The sequence below is a fragment of the Centruroides vittatus genome, unplaced genomic scaffold (genome assembly GCF_030686945.1).
Source record: "Centruroides vittatus isolate TY-2023 unplaced genomic scaffold, ASM3068694v2 contig_443, whole genome shotgun sequence".
In the NCBI taxonomy this organism is placed as follows: Eukaryota; Metazoa; Arthropoda; class Arachnida; order Scorpiones; family Buthidae; genus Centruroides; species Centruroides vittatus.
In genome coordinates, this window is record NW_027122242.1 from 179,487 (window position 1) to 202,553 (window position 23,067).

The 23,067-nt window shown below is 31.7% G+C and overlaps 1 protein-coding gene across 2 annotated transcripts; it reads right to left on the reverse strand.

Annotated features, from left to right (window-relative positions):
- Positions 1 to 3,333: 3,333 nt before the first annotated feature.
- LOC136977129 (uncharacterized) lies at positions 3,334 to 22,797 on the reverse strand. Of its 2 annotated transcripts, none has more exons than XM_067272567.1 (2): positions 22,572 to 22,797; positions 3,334 to 8,495 (listed from the first exon to the last, which is right to left on the reverse strand). In XM_067272567.1, exon 2 carries the CDS (start codon positions 8,488 to 8,490, stop codon positions 7,729 to 7,731), a length of 762 nt encoding a protein of 253 aa, XP_067128668.1. In that variant the 5' UTR covers positions 8,491 to 8,495; positions 22,572 to 22,797; the 3' UTR covers positions 3,334 to 7,728. The 2 variants fall into 2 exon arrangements, with proteins under 2 accessions (XP_067128668.1, XP_067128669.1); XM_067272568.1 differs by lacking the exon at positions 22,572 to 22,797 and adding an exon at positions 8,781 to 9,222.
- Positions 22,798 to 23,067: the final 270 nt, after the last annotated feature.

Genomic DNA, 23,067 nt, shown 5'->3' on the forward strand with positions numbered 1-23,067 from the left:
GTTGTTATGGTGCTCAGAAGAGAAAAAAAAGAATTACCGTTTAATCACACGTTAATCTTGGAATATGAATTGAATGGGTAGATACTAAGTATCAAATTACTTATGCACAGATTAAGATCTTTTATGTATTAATGTGAGTGCCGGTTGTATGATATCTGAATTTAAAATCTGAATTCGTAGTTTGAACTGCATCCAATCGACATGAAAAAACGATGACAATATTAATTAGAATGAGCCAAATGATTTCATACGCTTATAGGATATTTACGACCTTTAACCTTATACAAATGATTCAAGATTTAATCTTGATTACAGAACTTTATCCTTTTGCATAATGAGGAAGTCCGTAAGATAATTTTTATTATTATTATTATTTTGTATTGCTCGATACTTGTTTAAAAATAAATTATAAATGCTATATACGTATAAGCTTTCATTTGCATGATATCAAATAGTCTGGCACTAAGTTGAATAAATAATACTGTAATATTTGAAATAATTTATTAAATTTGAATAAGATTTCAGTGGTTTTTACGTTTAATGTGTTTGAATATTTGAGATCGAACAATATGTATGAAATTTATCACAATTTTAGTGTCTTAAACTTATTCTAAAGATCGATTTTAATGAAACTTGCTCATAGTACAGAATTCGAATTGGGTTAATGTTACCTTAGGTAGCCAAGATGGCGGCTCGTCTCTAATTCCAGCAAGGAAACAGTTGGACGCACGTTCTAACCTAACCTAACCTATTCTAATAATTTGGTTGCTAATAATTATGGTAATTTATTAGAATAGGTTAGGTTAGAACGTGCGTCCCACTGTTTCCTTGCTGGAATTAGAGACGAGCCGCCATCTTGGCTACCTAAGGTAACATTAACCATTAAATCTTTATTACAAAAACTATCCTTTTAATAGCAAAGATTGTCATTCCATTAGGGACAATTATGCAAATTTTTATGAACCATTAAAATGTTTATAATGCAAATGTATAATTTTTTTAATAGAAAATATTGTTTTTATGAATATATGCAATATGGATTTTATAACCTTTCTGTTCTTCCATTAGCTTATTCAATTTCTGTATGGAGTACTGGTGTTTAATAAGCCTCCTCCAGCTTGTCCTATCTCTCATCAATCGAAGGATTCCTCCTCCTTCCACTTTGATTCTATAAAGATCAAAAGCAAAGAATTGATTTATTGTTCTGTAAGCAATAAAAAGGACGCTCTTTTGGCTTAAAATTGCAGCCATTAAGTACAGTCTTGTAATGATATTATACAAAAATATCCTTATTGCAGCATAATTATTCTATTTAACTGAATTATTTTTTGTGTTACCATTAATAAGCTAGAAGCAATATCCTCATACAGGAAATATTGTCTATGTTTAAATTGTCAATTTTATTTCTCTCTTCTTTAATAAATAGCCTAATTTATATACGAAATTATTATTATATTTTTCATGTTAAAATCACTTCTCTCGTGTACTGTAGATTATTGTTTGAATTTGTAATTTAGATACACCAATGAATCATAATTGAATTCCGGAACTTTAGGCGCATTAATAATGGCTTAATTAATTTATATTAATGCGAATTATTCAGGTGACTAGCAAATATAAACACGTGAATAATTAAATAAATATTAATAATAAAAAAAAGTTTAAATATTTAATAGTGAGAATATATTAAAAATAATGTATTCTTCATCTGAAAAAAAATGAAAATTATATTTTAATTTAAAATTCTGTTTTGTGTGGAAAGATTGCGTTAAGAAGCAGTGAAATTTAATGTAAATTAGATAATTATGGCATCTATTAAAGAAGGATTTTAGAGAGTTTAAAAAAGAGAAGAAATGAAAATAACATTCGTATCTTTAATATGTACCGTACAAAAGAATTAATTTAATTTCTTACATAAATAAATAAAATTTTATGAATAATCAAGAAGCTGGAGTTGTATCTTGATACTCCACTGTTACACGACAATATCCAATTTCGTTTTTTACAAAATCTTGTCATTCTACCATTGTGTAGCTTGAAAATTATTTTTACATTAGAATGATTTTAATTTAGTAAAGGTATTACTAATAGGATTAAGCAATAATAATAGCCTGCGACATCCCGAAACACTCTTCTTTCATTGAATTCATCTCATAAATAATTGAGTACTTTCAAAATAATATTTGCTTTGAAGTTTAAATAAAATTTAGTCATTTCAATGATATGAATATCAATCATTAATATTTTTTTCTAGTTTAAACTGATAGGTATGAAGATTCTTTTATTCCATTTTTTATTTTATCCTCTTCTTCCAAAATTAATCCAATTTCTTTCCACTGTACTGGAGAGTGAAGGAGCCTTGAAACAAAAAATCTTTTGTTCTAAGATTCGTTCTCTTTAAAGTATCGAATCTCACGTAACGAAAGATAAATCATGCATACAACTATATTATACAAGATTTCATTTTTTATTATATATAAATTATTAAGGTTTTTTATATCGATTTCCATATAAAAATTAAATTTATAACTCCCGGTTAAAGGAGTTTCTATCGATCAATTGGTTGTAGATTACGTACAAATGAATCGTAAACACACGATTTTATTGTTTCTTAAAGGATTAGAAATATATTAAAAGTTTTCTTCGCGTTATGTTAAATATATTAACGTTATTATCTGTGGTTTTCGTTTATCCGGGCGCACCTCTCTCCATCATTTCTACGGTTAATGGAGTTTCTACTGTATGTATCAAATATTTTTCTTAAGGGAAGTGATAAATATTAAAAATTTAACTTTATGAACAAAAAGCATAGTAGCTTTTTTTTTATAAATGTGAAGATCAATTTTAATGGAATTTTTTATAATACAATTTGACTATCTGGCCGCGTATCCAATTTACTACTCACCGGTGTTGGAATATTATATTCTGGAAACCAGAAACGTTCGTTCGCAATTGATTTCCATTCGTAATCATTAATTTCGCCACACCATTTTCGTGTGGTGGTGTAGAGGTACTAGCAATGACTTAATAATCTTTTCTACTCGATTTTTTTCTAGATTATGATTAAAATTTCTTACTGTAAACAGGCGAAAGTTGGCATCTTACAGATGGTTACATAATGCATAATATTGTTACACGGACGAGGTGACGATGCAACTCGACCGTGCATCGTCAAATCCACTTTCATTTATTTATTTTCTTAAAAAGTAACGTTAGCAGTTTGCAAATGAATTGCATTATCACATTAATAATTGCATAATTTATACGTATAAAAGTGAATTTTAAACATCTTTCGACGTAGGAAAAAAATAACAACAACAACAACACCAACAATAACTCAATAACACATTTATTTTTATTTAATCTTAATTGAATATAATGTAGACAATGCTTTTCTAACTCTACTTAAAATGTCAACTTATTTGCTCACTCATTGAATAATTAATTATAAAGCTGTTTAACTATAATCTTTAACATCGTTTAAAATTATTATTCTTAATTTCGGGCCATTAATTTATGTAGAATTTAAGTTAATTCTGGTTAAAATTAAGTTTAATTTGATGTAGCAACTTCATACTCTTTCTTATCTTCCAATTTTGAAGTATTTAGGTGGAAGAGAGTCATAAAACCTTATCTGGTTTACCTTTAGCCTAATTCTATTTGATTTATAATGTGCCATAATTGCTTCGATTTTAATTTTTAACGTTTTAAATTAACGACAAAGTATTTTATATTTAATATATTAGTTTGTTAACTCGGTAATTCTTTCGTAGAACACCTCTACTAACTGGAAGATCGGATGCTACTTTATGGAAGTAAAGAATTCTTATAAGTAATTTTTATGGTTATTTATAAATTAAATAACACGAAAATTAATATATCCAGTTCATTTTACTTTTCTTTTTTAAGATTGTTTTACAGGCAGAAACATTTTCACAGATGAAAATTAAATACGCGTCACGAAGCGTGTCTGTGACGCTCTGTCGGGCATGAAACAGAAAAGATAAGTAACGTTTTGCGGTTATGTTCGTTTAGACGTTTCAATACGTATTTTTATCTATTTTTTTTTCTGGATGAATTAGTCTAACTCTTTCGTTTAAAATATATAAGTATACTTTCAATTATAAAAGAAAAACTTTCATTAAATATCACTCTGTATACTGGAACAATGCATAGGTGTGCGGGTTTTTTTTAATCTCGATTGAAAACACGTTTTTGCGATTAAACGGTGGAATTGGGTTATGAAAATGGGTGAACAATTATCGGAATATCAAGAATATACAAAAATCTATTCGATTTTTTTTTCCTACGGATTGTCATAGTTGAAATGAATCCCTTATCTATATTATTGAATTGTGTTGTTGTGCATCTGTTGCGGTTGTTTTTGCGGTATTGTTTGCGTCACGTGCATTTCTAAATCCCATTTGTCATATCTCTAAATAGGCAATGATCTTTCTAAACATAAAACTTTGTAATCTTTTTATTATTTTTTTTTCTTACTTTTAAAATTGTGTATTGTTTGTAGTGTTTTTTTTTTCCTTCTAGATTTGTTTGTGTATTATTATGTCACGCTATACGTATTCGTTATTGTCTTTGTTCGCTCGAATAAGATTGTGTTAAATTAGCTTTTTTTTCTATTATAGTATACGTGCCAATTTCATTTGTTTCGTTTTCTTTTATGATCTTTTAGAGCTAAATATGTCCATAATAGCGACATTAAAGTTATTTTTTTTGTAAACGTTATTTACAATTATAAAACAAGAGCTTAACTAAGGAGATTGGGCTTACTCAGAACTTAAATATATATTATATATATTCAATCAAATCTCGGTATAACGCCACCCTTGTAAAGCGCTAATAAATACTGTATTTGTAAACGAATCTACTGCATGAATATCTTCAGCATTAAGTGTACGATTTTGCATTGAAAATACCAAATTACAATGTATAACTTATATAATTCTTAATGTTTCGGATATTTCAATTTAGCACCCCGCACGATTTAATTCTAGTTTCAGGGGCAACAAATGGTGTTAAATCGGTTTGACTGTTATACTTAACGAGTATTATTCACACGTATCGCTAATGCATTGCTCAACTTTTCTATACAAACAACTCGAAAGTATTAAATTCCGTTCTTAAGATGTGTATATATTTCGGAATTATTTAAGTAGTTTATCCCAAAATTTACTACGAAAATCACTATAAAATTTCCATATCAAATCACCGAAGTGTATTTCTTCAGTCTAATGTCCGGTTTACTTATATAAGTCGTACCTTTACCACACTTTGGCCGGTAATACAGGTAATACAACTTATTTACTGGTCGTTGTACTTTAGATAGCCAACTAGTTTGTACTAGAAAAAAAAATTAGCAATATATATTTATGTATATATATATAAACATATATAAAAATATCCGAACTTTATGATATGTATCCTTATTAGAAGATGGTATTCTACCCAATTAGAGTATAATACTGTTCAGCCATCCGTAAAAACCATTTTCTTGGCATTAACATATTGTATAGCCTACCAAATATATATTTTTTAATAGTTAAAAATATAATTTCTGTAAAAGAATCAGACCGAAACGTGACTATTAAAATTAGATTTACGTATTTAACACGGAAGTTAATTTTTTTAATGGGATAAAACTTCTTCATTTTATCTACAAAATTCGATTCGAGATCTAAGTGGGAGGCCCTAGGAGGTCGATAAACACTCCCGAATATAAAGACAACCTTGAAGAGAGGTTCAATACCGAGAAGTCATTAACTTATCACTCATCTAAGCTCTCATAATCCAGAAAAAAATAAAATAAAGGGCAGCTGCGGGTGAAAAGTGAAAGTATGGTCAACTCCACAGCAAAAATAATTAGATAAGGGGCTGATATATTATTTAAAAACACTAAAGGAATGATAAATTGATTTAGATGTGTTCGATTCTACGAAAGAGATAGGGGGAAAAAATAAAAAGATGTCATAAAAATTTTATTTTTGAAAATTTACACTAACTCCTATCCGTAATTTTTTTTTTTTTTTAATTTATTTTAAAAAAGGAGGAAGGAAAAACGATTTGCGCGATTGATTTGTGAACATTTCAGATTTTGTTTTTCAAATTTCCATTTAAAAAACTTAAGATATTTTTTCGTTTTTTACATTCTAAAAAAGAGTAATTTTCGTAGTAAATTTAAATGTTTATCGTCGGGAATAGTGATAAAAAGAAGAAAAACTCTCTTAGGAAAGGTAATTTATCTGTTGGAACGAAGTTTTTCAGATGAAGCTTTTATTTTGTTTTAAAGAAAAAGAAGGTTAAATTTACAAGAATAAATTAAACGTTATTATAAGCCTATGAGGTCTTTAAACTTGCATCGCCCACTCGTCTATGTGGCGTGATGTCATTTTACATTTTTTGAACAAGTAAAATGTGAAAACTTTTACTTAATTTTCCTTTTTGTATTAATAGTAATCATGAATTTTTAATAATTATTATTTTCTATAAAGGATCTAAGTTAGATTTATAAATATTTAACACATTCTCTCAATGACTTTCTTTGTTGTAAGGTATTAAATACATAAATAAATAAAAAAAAAACTCTGATTTAAAATTAGATATTTAGTATAAAGCAGGATTTCGTGTTAGAAACGATTAATTATCTTTTGTTATTAAAATGTAATGTGTATCAAAAGTGAAGGTAGAAGTTGGGCACGTTATGCCTCCCACCTTAACGTCAAACTAGCTATTGTCCTTTAATTCAAACAGGTAATACTGGTTTTCCCTCTCCAAAGCAAACCTTTCCGATGAAAACCAGACTTGGTTCTATCCAAGATGACATTTTAATAAGAAAAAAAAAAACTTGATTTACCCCCAAAACCGGTCTCTCGATGATAAAAAGAAGTTTTCAGAATGGAACAAAGACTCGATTTAAATCGAAAAGTTTGGAAAAACTTCCGTATAAAGTTCCTTAAACTTTTTTCGATATTATGAAAATGTATAGGAAGTGTGTATATCTGTCATCGGCTAATATATTTCTGACCTCATAAACGTTACGAATCTTCTTAAAATTGACAATGTGAAATGAAAGAATTTTTACCTTTTCTCTTTCTTGTTCCACCAATTTTATTCCAAGAATTTCCCATTCCAAGGAATAATTTTGTACAACAATTTTTAAAAACTGATTTCCTATACAACATATATCTTATATCTATTCTACTTTATAGAATTCTTCTTCGTAAATTGTAAATTGTGTTATTCGATATTTATTGAAATCATCAATTTAATGAGAGGAAAGCTCAAAATTCATTTATGTACAGTTTAAGATGTAAAACTGTTTCTATTAATCTAGATAAAGTTCTTTCTTTTCTTTTTTAAATATCTCACCTAATATAAAATATACATATATAAAATTAGGTTACTGCTCTTCAGCATGATGTCAAGCGTGACTAGATGATTCCCCTTACCCAAGATGAGAACATGTAGAAACTACGTCTATACATAAAGCTGTGACACGGACGATTAAAAAGCATTTACCTCACCTTAATGAAATTACACATATGGCCATTCAAACTAGGAATAAAAATTAGAAAAAGATGTTTGTGTTTTATCTTGTTTTTTTAAACAGACGGTTCTAATTTGGCTAGAGATCAGTCTGTAGTCGCTCCCGGTTATCCGGGAGCCGACCCTTTTAGAGACGTGTATCCAATACGAGAGTTTAATTCTGTAACATCATCGTTTCCCTCTACCTAATACATTAAACATTCTCCAAAATGAAAATCGACTTTCGTTGGTGGGTACGGGGTCTTTTCTGCTTTGTAGTTTTTGGGATTCTTCTATTCTGTTCTGGCGTGATTTCGCCCTCTGTTGTTCGTAGTCGTCGTTCAAAGTTGCTTCGTCTTCGCAGCTACTGTGATGCACGGGGCTGGAGTGTCCCGAATCCGTTTCGGGATCCCTGCATTCTTTCAACATGTCTAACACATTCTGTTCCGATTTAGCTAACTTAGCACGTGTAAGAGTGAAACATTGATCCACTTCTCTCTGTTTAGCTTGATGATTAGAAGTCTGCATCTGCGGAGTGTCAGTCTGAAGTGCTTTGGGGTCTTCCACGAATGCTTTAGCTAGATTTCGGCTGATTTGTTTCCTGATTGTCTTTTTCATGGACAAATGTCTTTCCAAGTGTCTTATATCCCTGTCTGTTAGTGTTTTAGTCGAATAATCTTTTTTATTCCTCTCCGATTTATATTCTTCGTTATTGGTCGATCTGTTGTTGCGTTTTTCGTGTCTTTTCTCGTGTCCCGTTCGTCCGTTAGTTATGTTATTGTGGCCATCGTCCATGGAATCCGAAGTGTCATCTTCCATATATTCGGATATCTTCCTACCTGTTCTTCTGCGACTGCGAGGTGAATGATCGTAGATGCACAAGTCCTGCTTGGCATCATCCATTTTGTATCCTCCGAAAATGTCTCTAACGTCTGGGATGTTTCTTTCCATCTTATCTGCAAATAAATATTAAAAAAATGTTTAAAAATCTTTTAAGACTCGACTTCTTATTGTTTCTTTTCAGTATAATAATTTGAAGCGTGGCTTCCTGTTTATTATATAAAGTGTAATCGGGTCACAATGTCTCTTGCACATTAAAGATACAACACGCTTCGCTAAACAATGAGAAGCGACAGATCGTAACGGTAGTTCATCTCGAACGTGTTTAGTAGTTCAGAAGGATTTCATGAATATAAGTTCCAAGCGTGGGATTCGATAGTTACTAGTAAGATTGTAATTACCTTAATGGCACGAATTCCGAGACGATCTAACGATGTAAAATATCCTTGGCTTATATGGCCTAACACTTTCATTTCAGATTTTCTTTTGACGTAATTCATCTCTTCATTTAAAAAATAAATAAATAATTTATTAAGGGAAATTTTTCTGACATTAAAAAGCTGTAGGAAAGAGTACGGACACGAACGAAGAGTGATGGCATACGTCCAAAATAATTCAAAGAAACGGTCGAATAATTTTAAAAAAAGCCGAGTAACAACAACAATAGACTAAATAATAAGAGATAGGACAAGAATCATAACAAATAACGACGATAAGAATAAAGTTCAGATCGGCAGATCATTTATTCTAACCTAAATCTAGACTCGGGGCCGATAAGAATAGGTTTATAATGGAAAGGAAAGTTCGAAATGTATGAAAATAACGGCGTAAACGTCACCATACGACGTGACGAATTTCCTAAATAATGTGTCATTCGAATATAAAAGTATTGTCACACAATAGTTACCAGACTGACGATAAAAGCACTTTCGATTGCTACTTCAATAGTTTTCCAACCATAAAATACATATAAGTTTATATAAAAGATGAGCGACGAAGCAAAGGAAGGGAGTGACAAATTGTACAAGATGAAGAATAACCACACAATTTAACATCCTTCGATATACCAAATTGTAGAAAAAAAAGAAAAAAAAAACTTTAAAGTTTGTCAGCAATAATTATAGAATATATTCTCCGTATCTGATATAACCGGATCTTCTACCTGTACAGGTGAGGCCAACACAAATTAACGACAGCAATAACTTTTCCCCGAATGGCTTAAAACCTTGAAGATGAGAAAAAAATTTTAATAAAATAAAATAAAAATTATATAAATTAATTCTGACGTATGTAAAAGAAAAAGAAGTTATTTTTGCACCGTTTTATATCGGTTATTTCTCTTTATAACGTGACAAATTATTATTAGAAGTGATAGAAAAGTAGTAAAAGCTATCCTTTCGCAAAAAGGATATTACTCAACTTCAACTTGTACGAGTTATTTCCTGGACGGGTGATTAGGAGCAGCTGTTGGCGATGTTGGAGAAGGATGACCAACTTCGACCTCATTGTGGTCATCATTAACGGAGGGTCGAATTTCGTAAATGGAATAATGTCCCCGGTGGGATGTGATTTCCTTTAAATCGACTTCTTCCCAAGAATTTCGGGGGAGTCGAGATGAATTAAATGAAACAAATCCCGTTTTATCCAACGTCGCATCCCGATAACGGTTACATTCCACGCCAGTATTCTCTAGAAAATTTTTATAACTTTCTTTCTTTCGGGAAAATGGCTCCGTACCAAAAATTTATCGAAAAATTTTCAATAAAGTGGTATTCGGGAAGCGTGAAGTATTCGTTTACAGCCAGTGAAGATAATGTTCACTTTACCAATCAGACGAAGTCGAAGGAAATGTTGGAAAATTGAAAAAACAAATCATCCGCATCGTTTCTTTCGAATTTATTAATAAAATATCACTTAAAAAAAATCGTTATCTTTTAAAATATTGAACTAAAACCTCATTAATGACGGGTACAAACTTATAAATTTTACATTTAGTTTTAACTGGGAACTAACTTTTAATTAGAGCGGCGATTATCGCGTTTCGTGGTAAAGCGTGATCGATTCAGATTCATGCATTTTCATCACGATTATCGCATTTCTGCATAGATGTTAACGCTTAAAAATGATGGAGGATTGAACCTTGACTGTATTAAATTCAGTCCGCTTGAATAGACTTTTAGTGTAGTCAAGGCAAACTGCATCAAGAATAAAGTCGGTTGGGTTTCGTGTGAAAATCATTAGAAAGGCGGGCAGTTTTTCTAAAGTAGGACGCAATATCGGTCTGACCGAGTTAAGATTCATCCGGAAAGAACTGGGTTGAATTTTCACTCTATTTTATGCTTTATTTACACAAATTGGTAGCGGGAGTATGCAAATCAATGGCATAATCGCGGTTTCAAATTCGCTGCTTTCTGCTAAGAACGTCTCGCTGTTACCAACGAAAGAGCCAAAACTTTCTCTTCCAGGGAGATTTACGACCGAATTTAAGTAATTTATAAGTTAAATTATTGCATAAAATAAAAATAATTAACTTTTAAGAAGCTATTTATATATTTTCCCGCATTGCAAATCGGAAAATCCTAGTTACAGTAGATTTTTTGCCTGCTTTTTTTTTCAAAAAATGAAAATTTTAAAGCGAAGTGACTCACTCTCGAATTAAGGAAATAGTCACAGATATAAAGGAAAATGGTAGAGGAAGGATTTCTTGACGTTGATAAGAAATTCGTGTTTTGTTTAATGGTGCAATATCTGACATCATCGAAATTATCGTTGAATAGAAAATTTAATTTTAATTAATTCAAAATTGCATCGGACATCATTAAAATATTCTCCTCGTTAATTAGTATGATAATAACTCTCTGTAGTAAATATGTAAATGAATAACAGTTAAATAAATTGCTTTTGAAAATTCGTCCAGCTTCGTTTTGACGATAAGAGTTGTCTATTAAAACGTTCGTCGATCGTTAAAACTCTCGAAGAATGATGTAAAGAGAAGAGATACACCAAGTTACATTTTTAAAAATTTAATTTAAACTTTAAAAAATAAAGTGCAACTTTCTAAAGTATTGTTTAGGATACAAATTTAAATATTTATAAAAATTAATTTTAAAATGCAAACTTCATTCGCTGCCTTATTTCCATTCTTCCCAAGAAAATTGATTTGTTTTTTCCTCTTGTACTAAAATTAATTCGAATTTTGAACCCGAATTTAATATCGACTCGACATCTACAAAGCGAAAAATAAAAAAAATGAAATAAAATATTAAAAAAACTCGTCCAATTTCCCGCATAAATTAAAACTTTTGCAAACAAAATTAATTCCCAGCACGTTAATTTTCTTGGGGATTTCCACTGAAACTTTCGAGATAAATCAACTCGTAAATTAATTAATTAGATTATCCTGTTTGTTTCGAGTTATTTTCGCCATCAGTTCTCACTTGGCTAACCCCGAGACAACGTTGTAAATGGGAAAGAAGGAGCAGGATCGATGGTAAAATCGCCGAATAATCCGGCATCGTTTTCACTTTCGCAAACGAAAATGAAAAGACCAGGAACTAATTAAAGAAAACGTATTTAAATTTAGAAAATAAACAGAAAGGAAACTTTTAATTTAATTTTCCGAAAGCAATTTTATTGATAGAAATGCATAGAAGTGTGTAAGTAATGCACCTGTCTAAGCAAACCCCCAAACTTCTATTCCCGAGTGGCCATTCCCCCATCTGCCTATCGAGCACTCCGTCTAAGCCATTATATAAAGCACAATGGTCGATCTACATAAAAAAAGCACCCATCTGTACGATATCCGAAGCGATGAGTATTAAATTTTGTGCCCTTTTTTTTATTGCAAAAGAGCGGGATTTCTACCAGATGTGCAATATCTACTTTTATATATACAGTATATATAATGTGTTATATACTAGCGAAGTAATACAACTTCCCATTATTCTAAGTATTTTTTAACTGTGATATTTCTGATGAGAATCGAGTTTTTCTGACATTTTGGGGTCAACGAATGATTTATAAGAAAAATCTAGAAATATATATATATATATATATTGATGTTTTGCATCGCTATAGGTTCCATTTAATATAAATATTTTTCTAGTTTAGCTGTGATCTGTTATCGATAAATCATTTTTTTATATCCTGGAATAAATTATTTCTATTGAGAGATAAATGCTTTAAAATAAATTATTTGGGTTTAAATTTCGATATTTTAACTCTCTTAGAAGAATTACATTTAAAAGTCTATTAGAAATTCCGTTCGTAGGTCAGTTTATGTCGATTTGCTGTAAACTATAGCTTACGCCTTAATTCTAAGTATAAAATTTAGTTATTATTTTTACAAAAAATGAAATTTATGGGGGAAAATGTGTAAAATATTTTTTGAAAATGTATTGAAATGTAATAAATTTATTATTTCTGACCCAGTTCTGAAGAGCTGATAACCATCGCTATTGAACTATATTGAGCATATGCACTGAATCAATAACATGGATTTTTTTCGTACTTATTCGATTATATTACACAAATTTAATTATAAAACCATTTTAATTTTTTAAATTAACACTTGGAAAGATTGTCTAAATTGCCTATTTTATCGAATTTCGTATGTCGCGAGTGTTTTATTGGAAAGTATTAGTCATCGTATAAATCCTTACACGTTGATCTACACGTAGGGACAATTCAACAAATACATGGTAATGGTGCAATTATGCCCTTTAATCCCCTTTCTTTAATCGGAAGCATTGTGTTTCCCCATTACCTTTTTTTAAATCAATTCTCTTTGTTAAGAAAATTGAATAGCTAACAGCGTATAGTTCATGGTCTGTTTATCCTTCGAACTAATCATTAAAATGGGTCTGCACTCGCCTTCAATTTCTGAATTGTTGTCTGTAACATAAACTAGATAATGAAAGAGCCAAATGCTACAGACATTCTGCACTTAATCACGAGTTTTGGGGGAAGTTCTGTATAATTTAGATATATGATTTAACGTTGTATCATTTCCATTCATCTGTATTCTGGCAATCATTGCTCATCTGCATGAATCAATCTAACTTGCTGGGGTTTATTATCCAACATATTATTCAATCGAAGAGAAACAGTTTGCCTAGACAATGATGCAAAGCTATATATTATTGAGGTATACTGAATAACTTACACAGCTAAATACTGAAACGAGGAGGGTAATCTATAGCAATGTTTAGGCCAACATTTCGATTAGTCGCGGGCTAAAAATTACATTTCGGGAGGCTCAGAAGAGAGGATAAACTATGATTCATAATGTAATCTGTCAAACTCGAATTGTACGCAATAAATATAAGAAATATACAACACAGATGTAATGATTTAGGAAACAAATTGGATGAATTCTTCTTCGAAAATTCCGAATATTCATACACGTGACTATGTAATACAACATTATTACCAAATGTTGCATCACTAATATGTCGATAATGCTTCGAATTATCGATAAAAATCTCAATTTAGACGATAAAAATGGCGACGAAGGAGAAAAGTAAGCATTACACAGCATAAACAGAAATAGAAAAGATAGCCTTGCGACACGCAACATACTTGAGATTAGGAAAATGTAATAGTTACTTAACAAAGTAGATCAGGAAAACAAAGATAAAACTAAATTCTACACATGTTAATACCTGCTTGTAAATCGGATAAACAAATTTTAAATGATAAGTATGCAAAACTTGTTTTAATTTTCAAGTATAGTTTCAATTACACCAATAAAAACAGTAGAAGTATCAAAATACTCCCATTCGAAAGACAGAAAAATTATTATCCATTTAAAACATCAGAACAGATGAATCGCAAAGATTATCCAGACTTGTCGTTTGTAAATAATATTTATTTTAAAAGTGTATATAAATAACAAACGGAAATGTAAAAACAAGTAAACATTTTGAAACTTCATCTCCCTCTCCTATTAAAAACAATAACAACTTTTGAGTGTTATCAACTCCCCAGAACACAAATTAATTATTGTTATTAACCACATCTTTTGTTCACTTTCAATTATTCAAAAGAGAAAAATAATAATAATAATAAAACATGTTTAATGGATGAAGTTGGATTCTAGGTTAGGCTAATTATCACATTAAACAGTAGCAACATTATTGAAAAAAACACAGTGCATGTTTTTTTAATGTGTTTCTAATGGAATCTAAACTTAAATTATGATTTATTTTTAAATAATTGTGTACATTTTCGTGCATGAAAATCATTAATTAATAAAAGAAAAAAGTTCTTTCTTCATAATAACATTGAACAATAATGTTTGGAGAGAAAAGAAAAGAAGGAAACAATCCAATTAAAATAGATAGATACAAGTTACAAGCAAAAATAACAATAATCTATGTAAATAAAATGAATTAGATTATTTTAACACTTTAGAACTTGGACTAGACACATTTCTGTTGGTTGGCACTAATGTTTGAGACAAAATTAGACACAATTAATCAAACTTTAATTAGGATTAAGTGCTTGAAATAAGTATCTGTCACGAGAAGACAGTAAAGAGTTAGTTGATAAATCGCTAAAATTTCACTTCCAAATGTTAAATTTTGTATAATTCACTATGAGTAATTTAATGGGAATAAGTTAAATCGTGATTTTACTCTTTGCCTGTGTTATTAGTAAAGTTTTCAAATAATTATATTAAATTATTGATAGCTTCACTAACGACGTAGATTGTGATTTTAATATTTAAAATATTTTAACAGTAAATATTTACAGAAGCCAACAGAACTCCTTTATTGACATTAATCAATAGGTAATTCGGTTAGTCAAAGAATAAATAAAGGAAAAATTAAATTATATAAAATTTTATATATTTATAATGTACGTGTTCTCATTTTCGTCTTGAAAGTTAGGAAAATTTATTTACTTGTATGAGATTATTTTTCGCGCTAAGAAGCTCGCGACTAAGGCTAAAAATATCGAAAAGTGAATATTTGCATAAAATAAATCTAATTAATTTCCCTTCGCTGATTAATTTGATGCATTTTCTCGGTCGAAAGAAGCTTTTTTCTCGATTATCTCCGACCAGATAGGTCTATGGAATTAATCAAATATTATGGATCAGGTTCATTTTTAGTCATTGTCCTCTGCAGATATTCATTCTTCAATAAGCCTATTGTATCATAACCTCCTTTTCTTTGAAGTAGGTCTTTTTGAAATCGTATTTTTACACTTTATTCAAACAATGTAAATTATAAAGTAGGTTATAACGTATTTTGAATATAAATAAATTTTATATGTAACTCCTTATCCTTAGGCATATATAATTCACGTGTTTCCACGCAATTTTTGTAGAAAACGTTATACTAAAGCAGCATCGTTTGTTACATCGTGAGCTTGTATATAGTATATAAGAGCTTTTCTTGGTAAAGAAACGTGTTTGAGAAACAAAGAGCACTTTTGAGATCTCTCTAGACGGGAAATGCCTACCCAAACAATTCAAAAAATCCAAGTTTTGTATCAAAAAAATGCGTCACAAAACAGAAACCTTCAGTTAAGTCGACAGAAATTCTAAAAAGGCACAAGAATGCGGATACTTATAAACTACAAAAGCATTTTAGCGACAGGCAGACAGTTTCTGCCCACGGTCCAGACGAGTCCCTCTCGTTTTTTTTTTTTTTTTTTTTTTTCGTTCTAACGGACATCCCCTCTAAAGAAAACGTCAGAGAGGCTACTTAGGGGTGAAGATTCACACGAACTTTACTAATTACGTTCGGCAATCGGGTCGAGAGCGGATCAGATGTAGGTTAGATAACAATAAGCATCTCTCTGCCATTGCATCCATTATAGAGGAGCGATAGGTTATCTAAAGAAGGAAAAATTCATAGAAGGCTTTTGTCTAGCCGTCATATTACCTGCGGGCTGATGGTTCCGTGTTCCGAGCAATGGTTTCTTGCATAAATTGCTCATCTCTCTCTCTCTCTATCTATATCGATAAAGGATAATGTTCTTGTACTTGCCCTCTTACGATCTTTGAATTTGGATAATTTATCATAAGGTGTTTTCACTGAAAACAAACGATTCTTTTTATGGAAAGTGTAATTTCAGTCGACTTGACTTTTTAATTTTAGGCATATTTTTGAGGAAATTCTTCGAGATCTGCTTGAAAAAACGCGATACTTTTCTTTCACTATAAAAGCAATGATATGTGTAGTTACATGGCTCGTGACTCGAATATATAGTCTCTGCCTGGCAGTATCGTCAGAAAATCGAGTATACGTGAGTTAGTCATGGTCGAATGGCGTTAAATTTTGACATAAAAACAAAATTTCTGCAATTTTGTACGTTGTTGATAGAAAATTTGATTTTGATTGACATAACTATGTTTTCGTCGTATCGATTATAAACGTAGACACTAATTATGGAAACAGTCTGAATTATTAATTTTTCTTGTTGTAGAGTACATGATTCGCTCGTGAATCATACTTAAGACATTCTCAATTGTCTGTTCAGCATGAGAAAGACATCCTCTTCAGACGCCATCAAAATAACAATTATATTATACGAAAACCGCTTCTGTAACCAGACCAAAAGCCCATAAAAACTTAATGGTACACTCTTCTTACACTTTTGAATGCCAATTTGAGGAGGTTCTTTACAACCCAAAATTAAAGAAGAACGGCCCTATATTTTCCTAGCTAACCCGAGCGTGTAATAAGGTTCCGAAGCTCTATTTACCTTCCGTAATCACCATCAAGAACGAAAAAAAACCGCGTAGAAAGAAATATATTTGGTTCCTGTTTAGATGTAGCCCTCGGGGTCGGATAGGGTTCCCTTAAGGGTCGAAGCGATGATCCATTCTGATGATTCTCTACTTTACCACTTGCGGCTATCTCTTATAAGATCTTTGCGGTCCGATAGGACTCAAAGAGAAGTTTTGCATATTTCCGGGCTTCTATTTTCGGAACTTTTTATCTAATTATCTCTAAGGACCCCATCCAATTAAGAATAGAAAAAAGTCTTCTTCGTGAATGCTGACGACGTCGACTGAAACAATACGCCTTGTTCGTTTTCTTAGCCAGCAATTGCCCATTGAATGGGCACGTGATCTTTTCCATTTCTTTTAACAGCTTATTATGGAAAGAGTTATGATTCGTAAAAAAAGTATATATATAATAGTAAAATGGCAAAACTCTAATCAGATGAATGCTCATTACGAAAAATATTACATAATAATTAATTGTATATTTTTGGCCGTTGTTTTTGGGATTGTTGTCTGTGTTGTGTCTTTTTGTAGAGTGTTTGCTCCTATTCTATGGCTTCTGGAGTTCTTATTTCTTATAGTATTGCTGCTTTTTTGTAGTATTTTCAACCTTAAAGTAATCAAATTTATGCAGATGAGAAAATTAGTTAATATGTTCTAAAATTCTTTGCTGTGCAATTTTATATATTTGCAATGTTCTTGCAAGGGTTTAAAACCGTGTGTATATAAATAAAAATTCGGATTAATTCGTCTCATCATGTCAATGTTTACACGAACAAGATGGGTTATCGGTTTTCCGATCAACCGACAAAGAGCATAAACCATGCGACGTGACACGTGATCAAACACATCTGGATAAGGTTTCCAATGATGCTTTTTTCTTATAAAGCAAACGTACCGATTAAAACTGATCGTGATGACTTTATATATATATATACAATATATACTGGAAATTTATTTAAATCGATTGCGTGTTGCGGGAGTTAGAATTGCTGGAGGCATCGGAGAAATCAAATCAAGACGTGCACCGGCCAAACTGTCCAAGTTTATGAAAGAAACGAATGGTCTGCCATTTATGTCCAGACGGCAAAAGTAGAACAGATTCTCTTCTCCGTGCAGAAGGGTCGTTCATCTCTTCTTCACCTTGTCTGCGCTACCCTCTGCAGTTGCTAGGCAACGGCACAAGCTCCGGCCCGTCTGATGACATCACTCTCCTACATGAATGAGAAGGAACGGAATCGTTTTGATTCACCTCCAAACTTTTAGTAAACGGAAAAAATATCTCCTCTGGATGGATGCCAAACGGAAGAAGCATTATTAAGTTGTAAGATGGTTCTAAGTAGCGAAGAAAGCGATAAATAAAGAGACGTGATTACGGCAGAATTACTCGATTAACCTCGATCACGTGACTTTCGATGCGGTCGAAATTTCGTCTCCGACAAGCTATTATCGGATTTTCGTTTTAATCGAGACGACCTTCCGAGTTCCAATTTTAGATTTTTCTAAATCGCGTTGGCCTTTAGCGCTTAGGATCTTCACCCCCTCCCCGAGATGATTACAAAAGTAAAAAATACGGATTAAAATAAGGAAAACCGTATTAAAATGGAGTAAGGAGGTTAGATAAATCGATCAGAAATTGGGTCAAGTGATGAAGAGCCACAATCTCCGGTAATGCTTGGTTGAGTTAAATAAACACGGTCACCTTCTCTTCAAGTTCAATGTACCGTGGATGACAAGAAAAAAAATTGTCCCTTATGTTGCATTTAATGATTTAAAAGTTTTCGCAAAGATTCCAAGTAAAAAATACCATCGAAACAAACTTATCTCGACTGTCGAAGGTTCATTGCACTAACAAGGGATGATTGGCAATCTGCCCATAAACTTTGCTTTCAACTCTTTCTTTTTTATGCATTTGAAGAAAAAAAAATTGAATTCCCGTTGTCTTCTGCCATCTACATACACACACGTCAAACTTAAAGGTCGCAAATACGATTTTTTACTTAGATCTAAACGTTTATCCAGGTTAAATTTGTGCCTCGCCGTCCGGGATTCCATACATAGAACTGAAAATATGAAAAAGAGAAAGAAAGGGTCTGACTGGAGGGCTAGGAGGTGCCTGGACGTCGCCCGTCTGCTCACCAGTGACATTGCATCTATCACTTTCCCGGCGTCATTCTCAATCAAGTGGTCTTCATCTCTCCTTCCTGACATATATACCCCTATTACTAGATCAGTACAGAGATTAGTTCAATTTATTGCACGGGAGACGGGGTGACACAACTTTCAACTGCTTTTATGTCACTTTTTATGAAAGTACAAAGGAGAATTTGGACTTGCCATTTGCGAGTTCGACAATGGATTCTTGAATAAACGAAAAAAAGAAAAAAAAATGTCTTTCTTTTGTCGGATAAGGTAAACAAATCTTAATAATAGTCCAACCGTTCCATTACAATTTACGTGAACATAAACAGACCACATTATGAGAAAAAAATAAACAGAAAAGGAATTAACTCTCGGCATTTTATATAATTCCCGATTTAATTATTTAAGCGCAATTAATGTTAAGTAATCTTTATATATCAATCGCCATCCTCGTTAGTTGGTCGTAGTAGACAGATTCCAATTATCCTCCTAAGAGTTCTTCCTAATGGTGCATCCGTCTCAGTTAAGCAACCGCAAGACAGTTGTCGAAAAGAACACTTCCTGTAATTTCGTTTAAGATGCTTTCGATGTTTTGTTTCTCTTTTTTTCTAGCCGGAGGAGGAGAAACCAAAAAACTTCCAATGACAGCTAAATGGATGATTGTGTCTCCTTGATTCTCCAGATGTTGTATGTTATTACGAACATTCTAAATCGAACATCTCAGTTGCTTAATTCTATTTTTTTTTTTTTTTTTTTCAGGGGAAGAAGAAAGCACGAACTCCTAAATCCAGTTTAAAGGGTTATTTCTAACTATAAAAACTTCTAGTTATTTCGCATTTCTTACCCATTCAAAGAGCTTAAGAGCAAATCGAGATTTTCCTAGTTTCAGTAAGGGGGTGGGAAACGTGAAAAAAATTATTTAAACGAAATATTTACAGCCCAACGAATTCAAGATTTGATTTCCTAATGATTTAGATAATTCGGATAAATACATTATACCGTTAAAGTAAAATATACTTATCAGAATTTTGCTCCTAGCCTACTTTTTCGCCTCGTGTATCACGTAGTTTCATGTTAGATACCTTGTTAAAAACTTTTTAAAAAAAATCGAAGTTCATTTTTAACAAGGAAAACGAATGTAGGAAAAACTAAATCAAAAATAATTTTTTATATATATATTTTATAAAATTATAAAAACAAAAAAAAACAATTTTTATAGTTCTTCCGTGAAATCTAAGAAATCGCGTATTAAAGACGTGAGGAAAGTAGAAAACGGCACTGATGTTACGATTAATAAATAATTTTGGAGCTGAGGTGGCCATTTTCGTTTCTACGACATATCCGAATGTAGTGCAATAAACATAATCACACACTAAAAAAGAACTGGAAACCAGTTTCTCCGGTATAACGACAAGAGTTTTTAAACTTGCACTGTTCGTGACGTGATACATCGCATTAACTCACGCAAAATCAACATTCGGTGAAGTAAAACGTTTTCATAACTACACACTTCCGTTATGTAGAATACATTCTGAAAACTACGACGGAGACATGCAAAAAATAAATAAATAAATAAAATTTCTGTTTTTATTTCAATTTCTGAATTTTAAACGGGTCGGCACTGATCCTAATTTCGAGATTGCGCGTTATTAAAATTCCACGCAACTTACAACCGCATAAACACGGCTGTTACGTTCGAAACAATTCTAAGAATTCGGTAAATTTTTGACGTGGCTTTTAGAAATTTATATCTAAATCCTCTTAGTGAAGCTTGCAGAATGGAAACCATTGTCCCAACCCAGCTAGAAAAGGCACACGGTAAAGCTACAAAGCGTGGGTCTAGTCCAAAGCCGATTTATATATTAGAATTAATATAAAGTCCCTGACCGGATGCTTCCATCTGCACCCCGTCACACTAATCCTCTTATTTTTGAAGAAAGGAAGAAAAGGGGGTGTCTAAAGACAATGAAATAGACTAATAGCGCCTTTAAAAAGTCATAATTGAAGAGTAAAAAGACAGTAAGCAATCAAATTCTTGGTACAGTACGTTGTGTAGAGGTAACGATCTGTCCAGTTAGTTTCGAATGACAACTTCTAAATAGATTCCCCCGGGTTCTATGCGGTCATGGAACTTTTACCCTGTCTATCCACTGGTCCTTGTTAGTACCACGCCTCCCGCAGACTCGGAATAAAAAAGAATAAAAGAATTCTGATTGTCATTCTCATCTACTTTTCTGATGCAAATGAGTGACGTTTCTTTCTAGACGGTGATTCTTACTCTTTTTCTTCTCAATTATCATTGTTGACCGGATTTCCGCAAATCTGATCTGTTAACAATTTTAATTTATAATGCAAAGTAAATCAAGAGAAGCATATCAATATCTGTTTTTAACTTACAATTTTCTGTTTCTTTTTCCGCGAGTCTGAGAAAATTTAAGATTCTTAAAGCTAAAATCGAGCTATTTAAGTCGAAATTTATACGAAAATCGCACATTTTCCCAGTTTTATATTTCGCCTTAACACTTTCTTAACGGGTAACTTTAAGCTCCATCGATCGCTATTTGGATTCGATTCTCAATTGGACAATTATTATAATTTATTACTTCACTATAAATAAATAAAAAAATATATTTAGAATAATCCACGGGAGTTCTGCATAAAAATTCGACCCATTAAAGGCCTTAAAATATACGTAAAGCACCACCCAAACAGGTCTGTTTCTATAGAAGGATTTGAGTATTGGTATACAAAATAAAGAAACTCGACGCTTCGAGACACCATCTTAACCCTTTACAAACCATTTCCATTTCTTACCATCAAAAATTAAGTTACAGATATAAATTTTTAATTAAGGCAAGAATATTTTTTAATTGATGCCGGCGAATGTTCCGATTCCTCTATAACAATGGTATTATTAAACGAGAGCGATTGCCCAACAATAAGTGAAGTAACTTCAAGACATTTTGATTCTCACCTGATATTTAATTTAAAAAAAATCCTCACACTTATTTACTGTTGAGGTTGATAAAGCCAATATTTATTTTCGGGAAGATTTACTTAATACCCATTCTAGAACCCAAAGATGTAGTTTTCCACGCTAAAAAGGCGTGTAAAATATGGAGAAAAGGTATTTAACGTGTAGGAGATTTGCCACATACGATCAGCGCTTTACATTTTCCCCTATTGTTATCATATGCTCGGCCGTCTGGAGCTTTGATTTTATCGTTTATAGCAAATTATGCACGGGAAATATATTCAAATTTGCAATTAATAGGAAATTATGCAAGTTGGAAAAATATGCACTTACCTGAGACAAGATTTCTCTTCTTAAAAACGGGTTTATATATATTTATATATATATATATATAAATGAATTTACGCTTTAGCTTCTCCTTCTTATCGGCATGGTATCCCGATCTTCAGAATTACACACGGTTTATAAAATATTAAAAATCCTTTAGTAGTTTCTTTAAGAAACACGTCGACAGAAGAGCAAGAAGGGCGAAAGCTTGTTTGACTTGTTGACCGCTCTTTGGACAACTGGCGGGAGTAAAAACTCCTATTCGGCCCGCCATCTGGTGCTCATCACCCGAAGCTGAAAGATCGTCGTCGTCGTCGTCTTCGTCGTTGTAGTCTGCCTTATCGTTTCCAAAAAATCGATAATATTTTAATAATATTTCTAATTAACTAATTAATAATAAATTACGAAAACGTATTACGTATAATTTATTTTTTTAAATTTTTGCCATATTTAATGCGTTGGGGAATTTCCCTATCGTTAGGGAAATTATTTAAATTACGCT